Consider the following 20,734-nt stretch of genomic DNA (forward strand, 5'->3'; position numbering starts at 1 on the left):
AAAGTGCTTGGAACTGACTCACCGTCCGGTTTTATCACCAGTCTTGTTGCCAAATAATTTCGAAAATCTGATAACACTTACTATACATTAGCTACGTGAAGAAATAACAAAGAAGATTCTTTTTCTTCTGGTTGTTAATTTATTTAAATAAATAGCATAATGACAAATGGTACAAGCGATACAACAATTTTGGTGTTGCAACTTCTACATAAAGCAACCGATACGATGGTGGAACAGAATTTTGAGCACATTTCCTTAGGTTGTCGCATCACCAGCTACTCAACAAACTTCCAAAATTTTAGGCCCAGTATTATGTTTACAGGAACCTGCCACCAGTTACTTTCCTGAATCAGATGAATTTAGTTCACGCTCTTCCTATTTCCGAAAGTTTAATATTATCCTGTCATTTACATAACGGTCTCTCAAGTCGTTTCTTTCCGTCAAGCTTTCCAGCGAACATTTTACCTGAATTTATTTCCTACGTGTCTCACCATTTCATTCATTTGACAAACCTAGTACCTGCTAAAGTGCACAGATGATGAAGCTCATAATGAACCAACTTCAATGCCCTGTCACTTCATCCCTCTCTGGTTCATGTTACTATGTAGGAGATTGGAGAATGTGAGATTCTGAACTGCATGGTAGGAACATACCCAAATTTAAAATGCTCTTACTTCTTGAAAAAAATTGATTTATTACTGAAATTCCGAACGTGAACTTTGCCAGTCTTAAAGATTTATTAGCTGCCCTGGTCACATCTGACAATTTTAAGGCATTGGTTAACTCCCAGAAAAAAACAGTAAATACAGGAGATCACTACTTGTTACTCATCCATTATTTCTGCTTACTCCTGTATGCAGGCAGAAGGGAAAGTATGCAAGTTACTCTCATAACTTGTCACTTTTACATATCAATTATTCATTGATAACATTAGTCTGAAAGGGTTTTCGTTTCTGAATCTAGTGCAAGATACTGCAAACTACAAGAAAATTTATTCAACCAGAGCCAGATTTGGCCAGAGAACAGACATTCTCAACATGGATACCCCTGTTTGGCAGTGATTTCATATGTCTAAGAAATAACAGATCCTTTAACAGCATGATAACATTTCAGGGATTAAATATGCTTGTGTACTGTCATTATTCTCATGATACAGAACTTTCCATTGAAACAAGGGAAGTTCAGCAGTGTCAATAGTTTTCCTCAAAGATCCAAACTACGGTGAACATTTATCTGCAATGTTACAGTCTCCGCATCAGAGTGTCAAACAAAGTCGCAGACAACAACACTGCAGACACCTGAATCTGTGGAATGCAAGTCAAAAACATAGTATGCAAAAAGAAATGGTACCATTATATTCTCGTTCTAAAAAAAGATTTGTATTTGACGATGCATCTATGTGCACATTACAACACCTTTATCTTACAGGATCAGCATCACTTGTACACTATTTACAATAACATAGAATTTCTTTGTAATCATCGGAAAAATAATTAAAAACAAATATTCTCTGTACAAAACGATCAATGTTTGTACAATGTAGTTTGAAAAAAGAGAGAGAATGCTTTCTTACATAAAGGATGTGGACATAGGGAAGGCGGGGCATGAGGTTTTTATACAAATATAAAAGAAAACAATGGAGCAGAAAGAACAATGCCTAAAAAAACACGCAAAATGTGAAACACGTTTCTGACATGATATAAAAGTACTACGTGCACACAACAAATGGCTTGTGCTACCATGTTTGTCACGCCACTGGCTTATTCCAGTGCACTGCATATATATGTACATATAGAAAACAAAGTATTATTGCAACGTGAGGTACAGATAACCATTACCAATATATCCTGCAAACATTTCTAAAATATTCAGTCTCAGTTAAACTTCATTCAACAGCATCTAACTTTCCTGGGACATCACTACAGTTTTAGAGATACGAACGTGCCTCATCGGCAAGAGGTCCACTGCGATACATATGTACATGTGTATGAGTGTGTGTGTATAATATATACTTAAAAGAAGAATTTTGAAATATTTCCACTCAATCAGCAGACAGGTACACTTTTGTTTCCAAAATGGCAACTCTGGATTTCGTTCAGTTAAGCCGACATACACACAGGCATCCGATAAAATTAATGTTTAACATTTCTTCAAAAGATACGGTGGCAAGATCACAACCATTAACAGAGCTACTTGATCTTTAAGCAGCCAAAAATGTATTTACCCATGAATAATGTACAAGCCATTTGTTAAAAGTCTTTCTTTCCTGACTGATTTAAGAAGTTTTACTTGTCAAACCCCATTAACAAATTTTGCAAACCATATCTTTTAAATAAAATATAAACTGACAAATACAGTACTATATTCACACACTTTGTTAACACTTACATTATGTACAAAAATATTAATTCATGTCTTAAACCAGTAATTGACTTTTGTACACTAAATTATTTTCCGCTAAGCTACATACACTGTGCAAATATATACAGGACAGTCTAAAAGAGTTAAATACCACATCACACATCCTCATTCAAAGATAACAACGTGAACTGAGAACAAATTGGAAACTGGATAATAAATTTAATTTAAAACATTTGGCAAAACACTATTCATTTTAAAAGCTACATTTCAGTCACCTTTGTAGAAGACTGAGCATGCTTTGAGCATGCATGCCTGGTGTTGGAAGGGAGATCACTTAGTGATGCCCTACATGACTGATGAACCTCGTCAGATCACTATAAAATTATTAGGTTACCACGTTCATCACCTAACCTCACAGCCCTTGTTTGTGGGCAGAGTCCTATCACCACCTTCAGTGTTGTTTGGTGTCGCACTGCCTGACGCAATGTCCTGGCTCGGCTGCGTTTTCATAACGTAACCCTCCTGGCACCTAGCTAGTTTTAATCGAATTGGGGTCACTTTGGACGTCCGTACATTCAGAAGTTCTGAGCCCTTACTGTCTGCGACCATACTAGAGTTGGTGGAAGGGTGGCCTTCATTTTCACTCTCTGGGGGGACAGAAGGATCTGCTCCAGTACTGGAAAATGCAGGGGCACCGACCCGGCCTTCCACATCCTCTCTGAATCGTGGTACTGGAGCAGATCCGCTACCATCTGCATTGTTTGCACCACCATTGCCGACACTATTTGTACTACGTTTGTTGATCCTGATTATGAGTTTTGGCGCACTCACTTTCTCGTCCGCCGTGATGATCTGCACTTCGTGTTGTGAGGAGTCAAATTGCCTCTGCTTGCGACGTTTCCCCGTTACCACTTTGCTCTGTTTCTTTTCTGCTTCATCAAAATCAGCCATGATCATGCGACGGAACTTCATGCTCTCCCGTTTCAGTTCTTCCACGGTCGGCATCTGAACACTGCTGAGTCTCTTCTTCGGAGGTCGAACTCGCAGTTTCTTCTCCTCTATGTTACTCTCTGCTTCTGGAGCTCCAATTATACTGTTACCAATCTTGATTTTCAGTTTAGGAGCCAAAACCAGAATGGGCCCTGACGCAGGCACCGCAGACTTGGGCGGTCTGCCCCGTCTCTTGATGGGGGGTGTTGTGATGTTGTCAGGCTGATGGGTTGAGGAAGCATTGCTGCCTGTTGACCCCACACTCCGTCTCCTTTCAGGAGGACACGCGTCATCTTGTTCCAAAGACAAGTCCAAATGTCTCAGTTCCCGAGGAACTGCCAGCGACGAGGAGAACGCCTTCTCTTTCCGTCGCTTCTTTTCCATATTTGCATCCACAACAGCCTTGTAGTCTTCGCGAGTTGGTATTGAAGTCATAGATGCAACTGCCTTGGGGATGGTGATAACAGTTCGATTGACAGGAGGCGCAGCAGTTGGGGCCATGGCCTGTCCGGTCACAGCCCCACCTGCTGGGTCATCCATATTCATATCCTGGGAACAGTACTGACGGAGCAACTCCTTCTTGCGCATGCGACGCAGGTTAGATGTTCCTGAAGATGATGCTCCTGAGGAGACAGCTGTGGTGGCTGCAGGGATGATGTTGGAGACTGCAACTGCATCCAGTGGAGGCATTACTGGCAATAATGGTTGCTGCTGGGCCAGAGGTGGTACAGTCGAGGCTGCCGCATAATTTGCATCAAGGAAAGGACCCTTGATCTTCACCTTCAGCTGGTTGCGTGAATCCGACAGTGACACTTTGTTGTTCGACGAAATACCATCATTTGCTGTATTGCTCGCTAGAGCCTCGTCAATTTGCTTTGAGATCTCGTCAGTGTATTTCTGTGGTTCTGGTGGTCTCCTGGCAGCAAGAGCTGAGTGCAACTCCTTCTCTAAATCTTCCACAAAGTCTGTAACATGCTGCTCAGCTGTTGAGGTTGTAAATGATGTTCCAAGCAAGTGGTTATGGTAAGCCGAGGGGTTGTTGGTAGGTGTGGGCTCATAGGACGAACTGTAAGTGCGCATGTCAACGGGACCAGGAAGAAGGGGTTGTACCACATCTGGGAACTGCTCCATCCTGTCAGAAGTAATGCTGTTGATTGGAGATGGCAGGGGCAGAATTTCATCAACAGACAAATGAAGACCAGGTAGTGGTGAAGGGGGTCTCAGATCCCGAATATCTGCACTGTAAGAGCGCAACTTGGAGTTGGGCACCTGGTGCATTGGACTGGTGAACTTGGGTGAGGGAGAAGCGTCACGGGACAGAAATGAGCTCTCTGATAGTTTCCTCTCATGCATGTCTGTAGAGCGCCGCCTCTCCCTCATAGCACGCAAGTTCTCCACACTCTCACTTGGGGAGTCATCATCAAACTCCAGATCATACACTGTACCCACCAGCTTACTGTGTATTGTATTGAAGTCTGACTCTGGAAAGTGTGACAAGTGCTGTCCTCTGCCACGACCTCGGCCCCTGCGAGACCCAGCTCGTGGCTGGTTGTACATTGCACGATTCACTAGCTTGCCACTGCCACTGCCACTACCACGCTTATTGCTGCCAGCATCCCGCAGACGACTCTGGGCCAGGGCTTTACCTGTTGCCGCATCCTGCTGTCGCGGAGACTTTCCAGGTGATTTGCCCGGTGACTTGCCTTGCTGAGAGATGAAACGAGCTGAGGTCCGTGTTGGCTTTGCAGGCGACTTTTTCCCAGCAGCACTGCCGCTAGACATTGCTTTAGGTGTCTGTGAATCTGAAAGTGATATAGGTGGGGCAGGAGTTCGTGGTGGTGGTGGTGGTTGATGTGTTGTTTGGGGTGCAGGTGATGGCATTGGTACAGAAGTGGGTGTAGTAGGGTCTGCAGGTGCAGGTGGTGAAGAGTGATTGTGGTCTGGAAGTCCTCTGTTGCTTCCTGCTGGAGACATTGTGATGGGCAATTGCTGAATGGATTCTTGTGGTGGAACAAAGGAGGCCGGAGTAAGAGGGGGTTCAGAGTGCATTACAGGTGATGGTGTAGGAGGAAGGAGATTTGAAGTGGCTACAGAGGGTGGGGGAGAGACCATGGCTGCAGTCAGTGCCATGTTGTGTGATGATGATGTGAAGGCAGCAGCACAAGGTGGCGGCACTTCAGGTTTTGGTACCGGTGCCAATATGGAGTGAGGTGTAGGAAAAGGGGGACCAAAAGGAGGATATATACCACTAGGCGATGGATATGGCATTTGGGCACAAGCTGGAGGAGGAAACAGGGCAACAGGGCTGACAAAGGGAGATGCTTCTGAGTAGGGGTGATATGGAGGGGCATCAGTGAGGTAGGGTGGAAGACCAGGGTGCAACCCCTGATATGATGTAAGGTCAGCACCTGTAGGTGTGTGAGGAGGAAGGTGTAGATCATCACGTTTGGTTGGGTCAGGTTCTTCGCGATGAGAAGACGATGAGGTGGACGAAGCAGAAGAAGATGATGAACGCCTAGCCGGGATCATCTCACTCTCCGTCCATTTGGCTCGATTGCGAAGGTCAGTGTAAGGGGAAGGAGCAGGTGGGAGTGTTTCATAGTGATGTGGGGGAATTAAACCATGATGTTGCTCTGTTTGTTGCGATACAAAATCCATGCTTGGCGGAACCCAGCGCTCATCTGCTTGAGCACTGTTGCTCCGATCCAACTTCTCGCGCCCTGGAATCGACACCTTGGTAACCTCAAGCTGCATGCTACATGCATGGTAGTCGTAAGGGCCATTTGGCTCCCCACCCACATATGGCGGCACGTCACTCTTGTCCAGCCGTTCATCTGCGGGCAGAGGCTCATGTGGCACAAGCAGCTTGCTGTCCACCGAGCAATCCATACTGGCAGGAATATCTACCTTAACGTCAGTGTCTGTTTCATGGGGCTTTTCATCCTTGGGCTCACAAGCATTTGCCTCAACAATGTCCATGACCTGAGGCTGAACTTCGTGTTTCTCATCACCAATCTCATCCAAATGTATTGTACCATCATCTGGCACTGGACCCAAGGATTCTGCTGTTTCAGGCTGAACCACATTTGTTGTAGTCTTTTTGGCATATTCCAGCCTCAGTTTTTCTACCAAAAGGTGTGTTTCCCTTGCACTATCCTCTTTTGAATCTTCCTTAAACAAGAATTCACTGCTGAAAGAAAATGTTAGAGGTGGAGCTCGCATAATTTCTTCAGAATCACGAGCGATGGTAAACCCATCATCATTCACTGTCTCATCAACAGCAAGAATATCGTTTTCAAAGTCAAACAATTCAGACACAGGGGGATCTTTAGATGGCTGCTGAGGGGAGAATAAGGACCTCTGTTGATAGGGAAGAACATTCACGGATGACGATCGGGATGTAATTTTCTTCGAGTCATGAGTTTCTTTTTCAGGAACCTGGAACTCGCTGCCTAATTCTAAAGCACAGGCTCTTTCAAGATGGGGCATCAAAGTGAATGAGGCATTTGCAGCTGTCTTGTTTTCCTGTAGTATAAGTTCAGGCATCAGAACAGGAGCCACCATTTCCTTTGTACCTGGTTGCACACTCGCTTCTACCGATGCCACAGAAACCTCTTCAGGATCCGCGGCAGGTGGCTTGATGACCGCTGGGTGGACTTCTTCAACCTTCAGCACTGAATCATCTCCTTGTGCATCTTGACTACCATCTGCATCACTCAGGATCCCCAAAGCTTTCTTCTTACATCTGGGCATGGGCTTCAGTTTTCTCTTGGTCTTGTCGTCTTCCTCGCAAGACTCCAACGACCCTCTTCTACTGTCCTTCACCAGATCATCCACATCGGTCGGTTTATGTGATTCGGGCGCGCCCAAAGGCCTCTTAATTTCGTCCTTCTTCAGTGCAGATTCTCTTTCCTCCATTCCAGCAACGATCTTCCTAATCACAGTGTCTTTCACATCTTTGTCTGTACTTGACGTTATCACTGAATTATGTTTTGAAGCCTTGGATGTAACATCTTTCTCCATTTGCAGTCCTAGATCTTTAATTTTCTTTTTCACATCATTATTTTCCATTGAATCTCTATCTTTGACCATTCTTTTAAAAGACTTTTCATCTAATGCTGACGCTTTTATATGAGGTTCAACAGATTTCTGCTTTTCTTTTGTGTGCACTTCTTGTCTGACAGTTGCCTTCTTTTCGGCGTCTCTAAAAACCGCATCTTTCTTACCTTCTTTCTCTAGTGGTGTATTTCCAGACTGTTTCTGTATCACCCTGTTTCCCTCCTTCTCTGTAGGTTTTCCAGCTTTATCACCTGACTTTAATTCTTTTTCTGTAGGCTTTGTGTGGAACAGCTTGTCTAGGGTCACTTTTGATGTCTTCTTACCCAAAGTCTCTCGCTCTGCCTTCCTCTCACTGATTTCCCTCTCAAGCTGGCTACCCAATGAGTCTTTATTAGGTGTGGTCTCCCGTGGAACTCTTCCAAACTTCTTTCCATCTCCATCTACTTTCTTCTCAGTTTTCTTGGTCGAAGACGACACGTGCTCATTGGACTGGATTCTCTCTTTATGGGGTGGTGCTTCTGCAGCTGAGTCACTGCTCCCGGGCAAACTGACAGTGTCACAGCACAGGTTTGAAGTAGGCTGCTCAATCTCATTTGATTTTCTCTTCCTTGCCTCATGCTGTTTGAGCTGGTCTTTCTTAAGGATTCCTCTCTCTGCATCTGATTCTCTCTCTGTGCCCCGCTTCGGCTGCTCCTCAGCTCTCGGAGTACGCGATCGGTTGCGTCTGCTTGCGGGGCCTTGCTCTCTTTTTGACACGTCATTACAGGGAGAGAAATCACCTCGATTTTTGGGGCCAGGTAGATCTCCTGATCGACCGTCAGCATTTCTGACCCTATTTTCCTCACCTGTTCCAAGTTCCTTGTAGATTTCAGGCTTCCAACCTCTCCCAGGTTTTTCTTTGGCTCGTGATGGTTCATCTCTCTCAACAATCGGCGGCTGAAACTCAAGTTCAGGCCGCCCGTCGGAAGTTTTAAGCTTCTTGTCAGGCGCCTTCTTAAATTTCTTGCCAACCGATTTTGAGTTAGGACCCTTTCTGTCCTCAGCATCTGATGACTTGGGTTTGGACCTACAGAAGGGATCACTTTTCTCTTCAGGTGGTTTGATACGGTTCTTTTGTTGTGTCTTGGTACAGACAGTATTGTCATCGGTGTCAGAGTCACTTGAAGAGGAACTATTTTCTGATGGCTGATCAACACTCTTGTTAGCATTCTTCCTTTCCTGCACTGGTTTAGTTTTCTTATCACAAACATCACTGGTTTCTTTCTGTGTGGAGAACAGTGCCTCTATTGAGGACTTCTTTTCATTGCTTCTTTCAGTTTTAACATCCTTCTTGAAAGACTTACTGCTAGGCTTTAGCTTTTCCTCAACTTCATTGTCACTATCTGTACTTGAGGAAGAAGAATCATCAGAGGAACTAGATGTTGAAGACGATGACAGAAGTTCACGAGATTTCAAAGATGGTTTTGGTTTGGTGTCTGAAATTTTTGACACGCCCTTAGACTTTTCAGTTTCCTGCTCCTTCTTGTTCTTTAAAACCTCAGATTCCTTTTTGGACTTTAATTCCACTTGGTCCTTCCTTGTCCTGGCAGATTCTGCGTCCAGCTCTCCAACAACCGGCTTTGTCATGCCACTTTTGATGTGTGCCGCAGCCTTCTTGGCCGCTTGTCTCTGAGGAACGTACGCCAAAATCTCCTGAGCATCGCAACTATCTTTTTCAAAGTCGTAAATATCACCGCCAGACCTCTGAGTCTTGGAGTCTCTTGTCTTATGCCTCACCTTTTGTCTAGCCTTTGGCTCCTCAATGCTGGGAGATATTTTGAAAGCCTCTTGCTCAAACAGAATCTGTTCTTTAGTTCTCCCTTGTGAGCACCGTATACTTTCTGTTGCTTTCTTAGCAGCCTGTCTCTGAGGGACAATGAGGTCAGTGGGGTCATACTCCTTCTTTCTAGCAGATTTAACATTTTCTTTATCTTTAATGAAATCATCATCCATAGAGTCATCCTGTTTAAGCTCTTTTTCCTTCTTAAAACTCCTCGAGGACTTCGCGTTGTTTTTCTGCGGTGACCTGTCGACCTTGGTCTGAAAACCTGCCGAGAACTCTTTAACTGCGGCCTTGGTACGCAGCACGTGCTGCTGAGAATCACTTGGAATATTCGAAGGAGATTTATTTTCATTTCTGTCACCACCCGATATATCGCCTTTCAGAGAGAGCTCTGAATCACTGTCAGAATAAATAGCATTGATTTTATTTGGTTCACTGTTAGTGGCCTTGACAGGTAGCATGAGATCATCAGTATCATCACTGCCCGACACTTTATCGCCCAGTTCCCGTTCCATTTGCCGCAGCGTTCTGCTGCGTGGAGATTGCCACAAGCTTTTGCTAGATTTCTCTTCCTCCTCACTCGATGATTCCACTTTTGTCCGTGAGATAAATGCCTTTCTACTTCTCTTCCTGTCAATGGCCTTTGAACCACTGACACTGTTCTTCCTATTGCAAGGTGGCCTCTTTCGAACACAATCGGTAGTGATGCTGTGTTTCCCCTCCTCCTCTGTGCTGGATGCCGCACTGTCTGCCAGACCCAGCCGTACAGTAGCAGGGGTCTTGCGAACAGAGACATTACAACTGGGGCGCCTGCTCCCTCTTGACGGAGCAGCAGTGTCGGTCTCACTCCCACTAGACATGCTGCCATATAGACTACTCCTGCGCCTGCCTGCTCCATTAAAGTACAGTCTTTTGTATGGGTTTTCCAATGAGGTCTTCTTGTCAGAGGAGCACTTCACCAGGCCATTTAAGTCTGTCTTATTTTTCTCATCTGCAGTACTGGGTTTGGGTGAGGTGATGCCTGCAATACGGGCAAGCACCAGCTCAAAGTCTCCACTGTGATCTTCTGCACTGGGTTCGGAGTAGAGGCGATCATAAATGGAAGGGCCGTGGTTTGCTTCTATGACAGCTGCTACCTCCTTTCCCTTCAAATTGCAGCTCACATCACTGAGGACAACAGCCTGCTTGTGGAAAGTCTGTTCACGCATGCGGAAAAATGTTCGCGACAGCTTCTCTCGCCGACTCACCATGTAGCAGAGATTGCGAACCTAAAAGCAAAACAAAAAGATTCAAGCATTCGCCACTTGCAGAGTACAAAAGGGATTAAAAAATTATGGACAACATTGGAATATTTCTGTTGCATGATTAACAACACTGATGAGACGTGGTCATGCTACAGCTGAAGGTCAGATGGCGATACACTGTGAGTGCGACTGAGTTATAATCCGCGTGTGCCAAGTAAGCATGGCATAAAGATGATTGCTCCACTAGAAGTTTACACCAAAGACAAGCAACATGTAATAGTGCCTTTTTTGTCAGTGTTGAAAGGGGCAGAGACCCATCAACACTGGGCTGCCAAGTACAGACAGAACTGTTTGCCACGATGCAATGTATATGTGTGGATTAAAATGCTTAAAAGCAGCCAAACCAAAGTTATTAATGGAGACAGGTAATGATGCGCATCCACAAACGAGCAAAACACGGAACACACTCTAGCAATTATTCTTGGAAAGTGATAATAAACCAGAAGTAATTTCATAAAGAATGAGATTCCCACTTTTTGAATGAGCAGGAAACGTTGCTATTGTGCATGACAGACTGAAATGCTGTCAGTCATTAGTACCACATCCTGTAATTCCAGAGAGACGTAATGCACTGGAGAGTTTGCCTTGTGAATATATAAAAAGAGTGTGCCTGAAAGTACCTTACATCAAGACAAACAATTATTTTCAGAAACTTACGTGACAGTTCTTCTACAAAACTGTCATACAGATTTTTGTTTTGAATACAACCACTCATGGCACGATATTCAAACAATTCTTATAAAACACTTAAACACACAACACTAAGCTAACAGCAGACTGTGCCATACTGACCCGTTCGAGGTCCTGCCGCAGCTGAACAAACATCTTCATCTTCTCCAGATCTGCTTGCTCCTGCTGATGAGACAGGATGTCCACGTCCTCGGACCTGGGTGGCAGCAGTGGTTTGTTGAAGGCAGCCTGGAGGAAAACGTTTTGATTTATATGACAGACGAAACCTCATGAAATCCACCTTCAGATATTACCCGTGCCACTTCAATAGCCATAATATTACCAACAATAACAAAGTTCCAAATAACATTACCACGGAAACATTCTGAAGATCCAGAATATTGCTCACCATCGAAATGTGGATTTGAACCAAAAAGATCTGCAGACTACCATTCTCACTATTATTTTATTGCAGGTATTTCCACAGTTTGCAATCATACCACACACAACTGAGAGGCTAATATAGCATAATTAAAGCAGGTGCATTACCCCCACCTTTCTCTTGAGCTTCCAGTAGTTGTAGATGTACTGAATCCCCTCTACGTCCACGTCCATGTGCTGCGTGATGTCCTTGATGCTCACGTGTTTGTCAAACTCTGCTTCAATCTCTTGAAGCCTGCCATCATCATTAGCAATTTAGCTATGGACATAGCACTCACAACTCATTACCTTTATAGTACTGTTCTGGAGTCCAACGCTACTCCAGATACTTACAAAAATGGAATTTCCCAAAAACCTTCCTCTATTTTGGTCTTCTGAGTTGAAATTCTGTGTGGACTTGTACGTTGATATCATTGTTTCAGAAAAACAACAGTACTTTCATACAAGTCAACATGACATTACAACCCAGAAAGCAAACCACTGTGGAAGCTCGAAACTCAAAAAATTCCCTCTACTCTGATAAATATATTTTCTACCATCACTCCCTGACTGCGTGCTGACAGTCAAATTCTCCCTTATATTTTAAGTACCCAGGCTTCCTGTAAACCTCTGTCTCTCTCAATAACAACCAAAAGGCATGATCACTAGCAACTCGGTCTACAGTACATAACTCTGTACACCAGAATCCAAATTCTTGTAGCCTTTGATTTCAAGACAACATGTTTATTATTAAGCAATCACTAACATATCAGTCAGAATTTTTTCAACAAAAACTTTTCTTCTGCTAATTACATAATCAATTTAAACTGTTAGGTGGTTGAATGAAGTACTATATACACAAAAAAGCCTATAAATATTTCAGTAACTAACGTGTCAGCTTGTAGAGATACGTACTTGGCTGCCCGCGCCTGGTTCTTCTCCTCCGATGTCATGTCCTTTCTCTTCTTTCTCTTTGATTCCTCATCTTCAGACGCAGAACCACTTTTCTCTTTCTTGCTGGTGACACTATGTTTCTGGCAGTACGACTACAAACACGAACATCAAAATGAGTACTCACAATCGTGACTGTGACGCATGAATGATACGGCCACTGCGCTAATACTCACCCTCAGTTTCACTCCATCGTCAGCATTCTCATCCTCAATTATGGCCCTCATCTCAAGGCCGTGCTTAAAAGCACATGTGACGTGGTACGCTGTTTTGCAAGTCTTCACAGAACACTGGATGCACGCCCCCACCCTCTCTCGACAGAGGACGCAGATCAGTGCCCAGCGGCTTTGCTGCAGATAGAAAGTAGAAGTTTGCCTAAGTAAGTGAACACTACAAAAAAAACTTCAATTAAACCCTTCATTTAATATTTTTGGGCATTAAACTGCGCATAGTACGCTTAACATAGACAAGTACACGACAAAGTGTTCATTTTCTGTCCTAACACTGTGCCTGTTCTTGTTACATAAAACAGCTGACACAAACTTCAAAATTAAATGTACGCTAAAAACCGGTTTGCTAGCACCAAGCAACAAAATGTAAGAACAAGCACACATGGAACATTTTAAGTAAACATCTAATACTCATGCACAAAAAGCTAAAACATCAGACATCTAATCAATTTTAAGCTGTGTCTTAGTATCATGACTGTAACAAGGCCTCGTGTTCTAACTTAAGAGGAAGAGTCACTGATTCAACACATTTCTCTGGTGAAGCACCTGAAATTCCAATTTCATTCCTTCATATGTTTTATATTAAAATGCAAATTATGTGAGACTTGAGTCTCCCACGGCAGTAAAGATATTGACGTTGATCCTCTGGGTTCTAACACCATGTGGGCTCATAGGTACATACCAAAATTTCAGAAACAAACAGCATTACTACCCACAAGATCAACATCAACATCTTCAACATTATGGTAACCTCAAATCTCACATATAAATACTGCTCTCCTGAAATCTGCACATCCAATATAATGTTATTGCCTCCTACTTACGATTGCTAACACAGTACCAGAATATGTATCATTGCCACTTGCTACTACTAAACCCTTTGACTTACCTAATGAATGAAGACTAATTATGTCCTTTGTATTAAAACACAGCATAGAAAAGGACAAGTAAGGTATGTGGCCTGGCAATGCAAGATGTAAACTTCAAACGAAAAAGAAAAAACACTATGAAATGTAATAAATCAGGAACGAGACAGTATTAAATGTGTTTAGAAAAACAGAACACTCAAGATGAACTTACTGGGATGCTGGATATTTTGGTGATAGGCTCCATGCGTTCCACGCAGCCAATGCTCACTTCAGGGATCCAGAGAGCACAAGACACATGAGCCCACTTCTGGCCTGAACGCGTACACTTCATGGCACCCCCCTTGTTGGGACAGAGCACGCATTCAGGTCGCAGGCCGATGGCACACGTACGACATAGCCACGAGCCCGATGGTATAGTTGTGATGCCATAGCATGCCTGATGCACACAGATGTTGCACGAGTCGCAGAACACCATCTCGTTGCCTTCCTCTGAGTCCGGCTGAAAACAGAATTTGGGATGTAATCAGTATTTTAAATTTTGTGGGGTATTCACTAAACTGCTCCATCTGTCAGTATATATGAAACAACGGGACAGATTACGTTTGAACTTTATGAAAAATTACAGTCATTTCAATTTTAATTTAAACAATTTTAACATCTACTTTACACAAACATTACAGATTTTCTTGGTGTAATGTTAATAAAATAGGTCATTCTACATCAAACCAAAGGCCCACAATTATTTCAGAAGATTACAACAATTAATGGAGGGACAAACAGTCTTAAGTTTGGACTGCTGATATAAAATTTGTTTTTGCTGTTACTTTAGTGGCGTATTACATACAATACAACTTTGAAGCATATATTACACAAGTTATGTACATTTAATTTTATTTTAATGTTTGTAATAACACTGAACACAGAAGCATTAATACTGATACAATTTGTACTTCTCACCAATTTATATAAGTATGACATACAAAGAATAAGTGCAAATTTAATGTAGCTGAAGCTGCGGATTAAATGATGCTACTCAACATTACACACTTGAATGTTTCAGGAGAAAAGTCTGAGCAGTCTTAATTGTCCGAAGACTACACCATCTATTTTCACAATGCCATGAAAACATCAAATATTACAAGGAAATTTCAGCATCATGATTTAACCTACACGATTTTTCAAATAATTTCCTTTAACCACAAACGATTCAGTTTAACCACAAGATGCTGGTTGAAAATACTCACAGATCTACAGACATCGCAGATGACATTCTCATCATACTCTATACCAAGCCCCTCCTCCGTTTTCACGATAGTCTGCACTTTCTCCCAGCAACGAATCTCCAGCTCTTCGATCACACACTCCAGTTGGTCTTCTGTGATAGGGTGTAGGCCTGGGAAATCCAAGAGAACATGTAACCAACAGACACAAAAACAGCGGAATCTCGTACAAACATATATGATGTGAAGCTTTCACGGCGGCTTTCATTAATAAAGTCTTCTTGGGCTATCAGCTGTGTCAGTTGGTAATCAATTGCCGACGTTTCAAGGACCATCTCTGTCCTCATTTTCAAGGCTGTACATGGGTAAACTTCAATCAGACTACAGGGCACAACAACCTAGAAGACAGCCATCTTCAAACACAAATTTTTCCTGATAGTGTCCATAACACAAATACAATGTATATTGGCACCATACAATTCTGTGAAGTGCGGAAACAGGCGGTAATTAGGAGGAAATTAGCTTTAAACAGTCTCAATAAATGTGTAGTTGGGGCACAGAATATCGTGATAAAAGTTTGAGAGCAATTATGTTACGCACTAGTGGAGTCAAACATGATGACAGGAGAGGAAATTTGGGGACTTGACAATGGGTGGAAAGAAAGAGGAAAAGTTCATGGCTTATTTTATAGAAGAGAAATTGGGATGCAGGAAACCCCATTTCGTCATGAAGAAGGCACAGCTTGAAACACATTCATTGCTTGTCTCCAGTAACTACTCAGTAGCATTGAAAAGAAAATCTGATAAATACTTCAAAAGTTCTGCCTCCTTCTCGCTGAAATAACATTCTTCACACAAGCAAGAGCAGTGAACTAAGCAAATTTCACAAACAGAAATAAAAATCTCACCTTTGGTATAAAAATTTGCCAGTCACAAGAACTTAATTTTGATGAATGACATTTACAGTCACACTTCACGGCCAAATTACATTTTGGTCCAAGTTAGGACTACCGCTTAACATGAAAGCCAGAATACATGCACTGAATATTTCATACAGCAAGATACAGCCACCAATGGAACATTTTTATATGCTCAGCGCTTTCTTCACTGAACTGCCACTTTTGCAGATAATATGAAAACTGCTTCCACCATTTGTACTAGTTCCTAGGACAGTTATCTGAAAATTTGCAATTCATTTACTTTTTACTTATTTATAGCTCCACAGCACTCACCCATGCATGCCCGTTCTCCATTGACGATCTGTAACCACGCGACATCACAGTCATCCAGGTCATAAGAGCAGGCTTTCTCAGCCTTTGCAGGTGTATTTGAAAGGAAATGTTCTTCATTGGTGAAGAAGTCATCCTTAGTGATACGAATGTATTTGGATTTTGGCCTAGAAAAATCACAGAACTGATAGAAAGAATCATAACTTATACTGATATTTAACTAGCAGTCAACACAGAGACCCAGGCACAACACTCTAAATAAAAAGCGAGGATGTGGTATGTTCTTGATTTGAAAGTAACCGATCGACACGGAAGAGCAGTAGCCTCCGGTCAATCAAGGCTCATTATAAACAAGGCCAGCAGGATACACATTCACTAGGAATAGTACGCACATGCACACACACACACACACACACCTCTGTTCATGCTGGGAGTGAGAGTAGTCTTGTACGAGGCAGCAGTAAATGATGACTTGAGATAACAAACATACATATATCTAGCAAGAGATCTAATCAAGTATGAGTACATCCAAAGTCAATCACAGCAGTGAGAGATGCAGACACCACGTCATCATCGAGTGGTTAGCGTATGGGGGATGTCAGACTGAGGTCCTGGATATGATTCTCAACCTTTTTGAGATTTCCCTTAGACCCTCCAAAAGAGCATGAGCATTCCTTTAAAACAGGCGAAGACAACTTCATTCCATATCAATCTTAACTTACTTCTCCTAGCCACCCTCCCAGTTTACGCTATATAATGGAAGGAATAATTGTGTGTCATTAAATAAACTAAGAAACACACTCCTTCTACAGTGAGGGGTTATATATAATACTACAGGAATAGTGTACTGAATTATGGTAGAGATAAACATTAGAAAACTTTGCCACTCACAGCTTGAAATCCTGCTGTGACCTGGAACTGCAGCACTGGTTCACGGTGACAGTAGGCTGGGGAAGAGAGTCCGGGTTGACTGGCACCTGCACCCCACGCTCCCACTCTTGTTTCCACTGGTCTGTTATCACCCAGTACTCATCTGGTGACAGCGGCTCTGAATCGGGCAGCTTCATTGCACTGATCAGGTCCTTTCTGAACAACTGAACAACAAACCAGCAGTGTAAGTACAGCCACAAATAATCTGAGTACATGAACAGCGATTTTAATACAGTATTTAATGTCAAGTACCAGAATGTGAAATTCACCATGAAAGCCCATTCATTTCAATGCACATTACTAAAATTCACACCCATAAGAATAATTTTAATTCAAGCATAATCAAATTTAAAACAAATGCTCTACTGCAACATACTTTCAAGGAAGAAGTTGGTTCAACCACGTACTATGCTAGAGATGTGAAGTGCAAAAATGTTAACAATGGTAAGAAAATGAAAGCACATTCATATTTGAAGACAATGTGTGTACATTTAAAAACAGTGTACAAGAGCTATACAATACTCTGCAGGCTCCATATCATCATTACCGACAACAATGCAGAAGCAAAAATCCCAATTTGAGAAAATATCACTGTGGCGTTGCAAATGATCCATGTCAGCTGACGCGTAAAATGAAACGTACTGTTCAACACAAGCAGATACTTGCTGGCCTCCTGCGAAGTGGAGGGGGACAAATTTTTTTAACAAACTGTAGGATGAGACAAGTAAGAAGAGTAGCCATCACCAAAGACAACAATCAGCTTCCGAAGTCATGCCCACTGTCTTCTGCATTGTAGCGGCATTTTCTACAGAAGGAATCCAAAAATGATGACACACGCTACATGTTTCTCAAGGAGAGCCTAAAACCTGCCACTGGCAAGAACAAGGCCATCTGCCTACAACACAACAATACGCAAACAGCATACTCTCAAGCAATGGGCAATACAATCAAAAAACTGTCGACAGAAGTTCTTGCACGGCCACAATGGACTCTATAGACCTCTCACACTGCGACTCTATCAACTCTTGGATCCTCTGAAGGTGGCACACAATGGAATCCCCAACTGCACCAACAGCACACTGGATGCAGTAAGTGGTGGCATGACGCAGAAAGGCAAATCAAGGTGACACAGCAGAAACTAAAATTACTTCTTTGCACCGAGAGCAATGCAGGCCTTCTTTCATAGCTTCTGTCTTCTGTCACAATACTACACTGTCAACGTTTTACTACGTAAACTTCTAGCCTATCACAACTTTCTTCATTCAACCACATTAACAATAACTGCCAGCTATATAATGTCCTTGCTTAGATCATCTCCCTTGGTCCTTTCTTTTCAAGTACTTGCAATTTACATTCTTCTTCCACAGAAACAGACCACATTTAACAAAAATGTATGTTTAATGATGCAACACAGCGTCACACTCTTCCTGAACTTTTTCTTTTTCATTATGGATGTTCAGTGGCATTACTACACGTGCAAACAATACATCCAGAGACATTAAACTAATCACGACCACTGGTAACAAGCAAGAAGCAATGTTGATAACAGTCCAAGTAGTAACACATTCAACACCGGAACAGTAAGAGTATATACATTCCTTGAGCCTGCTAAAACCGCACATCACACCTTCTTAGTTACGTCTTGACACTTAAATTTCCTTGCAAGAACATTTTCACACGCACGCCATGTTCCCAACTCTAATTAAGCTTCTTCTTTCACAGTTCTCTTTTTGAGACCACACATTCTTCATAGGAAACTGCTTTCAAGATGCAAATTGTCTCTTCAAGGCTGTGATGCTGCATGGTTTTGCAGACTGTTACTAGCATTTTGGAGGAACAAACTACGTACCAGAACACACAACACTACAACCCACGAGATCACCATTGACTTTCAATCTCTTCTCATCCATTGCACTTATGGTAAAAATTCAGGCAAAACTATAACTTATCACATTTTAATCCTCCTGTCCTTTCTTCCATGCAACTCGTACAAACCAGGCCTAGCAAAAGCAACAAACACATTCTGAATATACCAATGGCAGGACCGGTGACACGCATAAAGGAAAACATGACAAATGACTGACAAGCAACATTTTCAGCAGATTCACGCCAAGAGCCATAAAAATTAGCAGTCAAACAGCAGATACATGGCAAGTAAACAAGGTTAAGACTCACCTCTGCTGGAGCCTCTGTCGCGCTACGGTTGTAAATGCTAGAGATCTTGAGGTCATTAAGAGGGCGTGGGGTCCAAACAGCACCTGCTGCAGCAGCATCCATGGCCGTCATCTCTTCTTCTTCCGCCGTCGGCGGACGACACTTGCGCCGCTTAGCAGGGACTGGGGAATTTTGAAAACACATATATTTGTGCCCAAACTATAAAAGTTACTGACAGCAAAACATGCCTCAAAATTTACTTACTAGGGCCATCATCTGTTCTATTTGGTTGGCGTTTGCCTCGTTGTGACATTCTGACCTAGCAAAGCTAAATGTACATGGATAACTGCTGCAGCATCACAACCTGAAAATAAATACAAAATTAGTCTATGTGTTGTTTTGTAACAGTATCACACTGACATTGACATACAATCAAAACTTTTTGACTACTATGCAACACATTTCACTTACTGTACTGCTAAGAACTAATATTTGGTGTATGGATTGAAACACTTACTGCATAATTGAAGTTGTACTTAAAGAAGGTGCAGGGCTAAAGTATACACAAAAGAACTGAATCACAGTTCAGTTACATTAAGTGTAGTCAATAAAGCACTATTACTGGTTCATAACACACTACACATTTCTCAATTATAGTGCAGTCATAAAAATTTAAAGTATTTACTCCAAAGTGATTAGTTCTCATGAAACTTTGCATCTAATCTTAACATTTACTCACAAACTGAATCACTAAAACACACATGTCACTCTCAGATACACTCTAAATTTTGAATTCACCGCATCCACAACATACAAAATCAATATTTTACACTTAAAATACCATAAATTTGGTAGCTTATTTCACAGCAGACTGTGTTCAATGGATGGTGCCTCCCTAGACATGGATGTAAACATTGGCCATACTTTCTAAATTCATGCACATAACTTGATGATACGGCGAAATACAATAACCATATATCACCAAAAATATCCCAAACGAACATTATTCCCGACAAAATTAAATAAAAACGGCATTTTCAGTTACTTTTCAATATCACAAATCGTGCCCACGGCTCAACGTTAGGCCTAACAACATTGACAACACAGATGGCAGCACCCGCAGCGACGTTTCATTAATCTTTGGTTGCCTAGATGAACGATTGAGACACATCATTATTGATCTCTATTGTTTATTCTGATGCTGCATCTATCTCCTGAACGAAATTTTCGAACGTGTTAGGGGCAAATATCACCAATAAGTCGCAATTTTATCACGTTATTGAAAGCATTTCAAGGTAGGACCCATGTCTCTGTCATCAGCCTAACCAACATGTCCTCATTAGAAATTCTGCTTCTACTAACGAGCTACAGACTCACCGTAAGAAGCACATCGGAGCTATTTAAAAATCTAGAAGTACTGTAGATGAGTATCACCTACACCATCAAGTCTCCAAAACCACGAACACGATAAAATATTAACATAAAACTGGATACCATCATTTGGCGCCATCATGCCTGAAAAAATAA

The 20,734-nt window shown here is 42.3% G+C and overlaps 1 protein-coding gene across 3 annotated transcripts; it reads right to left on the reverse strand.

The window, feature by feature from the left end:
• Nucleotides 1–1,332: 1,332 nt before the first annotated feature.
• rno (PHD finger protein rhinoceros) lies at nt 1,333–20,729 on the reverse strand. 3 transcript variants are annotated; one of them, XM_022080618.2, is made up of 12 exons: nt 20,585–20,729; nt 19,472–19,571; nt 19,229–19,389; nt 17,015–17,217; nt 16,127–16,290; nt 14,920–15,068; nt 13,887–14,174; nt 12,753–12,926; nt 12,541–12,671; nt 11,761–11,881; nt 11,329–11,454; nt 1,333–10,500 (listed from the first exon to the last, which is right to left on the reverse strand). In XM_022080618.2, the coding sequence occupies exons 2-12, from the start codon at nt 19,518–19,520 to the stop codon at nt 2,764–2,766; spliced, it is 9,303 nt and encodes a 3,100-aa protein (XP_021936310.2). In that variant the 5' UTR covers nt 19,521–19,571; nt 20,585–20,729; the 3' UTR covers nt 1,333–2,763. The 3 variants fall into 3 exon arrangements, with proteins under 3 accessions (XP_021936310.2, XP_021936312.2, XP_021936311.2); XM_022080620.2 differs by lacking the exon at nt 20,585–20,729 and adding an exon at nt 20,049–20,325; XM_022080619.2 differs by lacking the exon at nt 20,585–20,729 and adding an exon at nt 19,725–20,013.
• Between the last annotated feature and the right edge of the window lie 5 nt (nt 20,730–20,734).

Source organism: Zootermopsis nevadensis, unplaced genomic scaffold, assembly GCF_977971745.1.
Source record: "Zootermopsis nevadensis isolate Lab colony 2312 unplaced genomic scaffold, Znev_1.0 Znev_ptg000003l, whole genome shotgun sequence".
NCBI classification, from domain to species: domain Eukaryota; kingdom Metazoa; phylum Arthropoda; class Insecta; order Blattodea; family Termopsidae; genus Zootermopsis; species Zootermopsis nevadensis.

What these genes read in the sequence shown, in the direction of transcription:
- rno (XM_022080618.2), bottom strand. Translation starts at nt 19,520, where the DNA reads ATGTCACAACGAGGCAAACGCCAACCAAATAGAACAGATGATGGCCCT. An exon ending in TGGAGAACGGGCATGCATGG is followed by an intron (nt 15,069 to 16,126) that starts GTGAGTGCTGTG and finishes TGGATTTCCCAG; the next exon opens with GCCTACACCCTATCACAGAA. An exon ending in ACGATGGAGTGAAACTGAGG is followed by an intron (nt 12,672 to 12,752) that starts GTGAGTATTAGC and finishes TCGTGTTTGTAG; the next exon opens with TCGTACTGCCAGAAACATAG.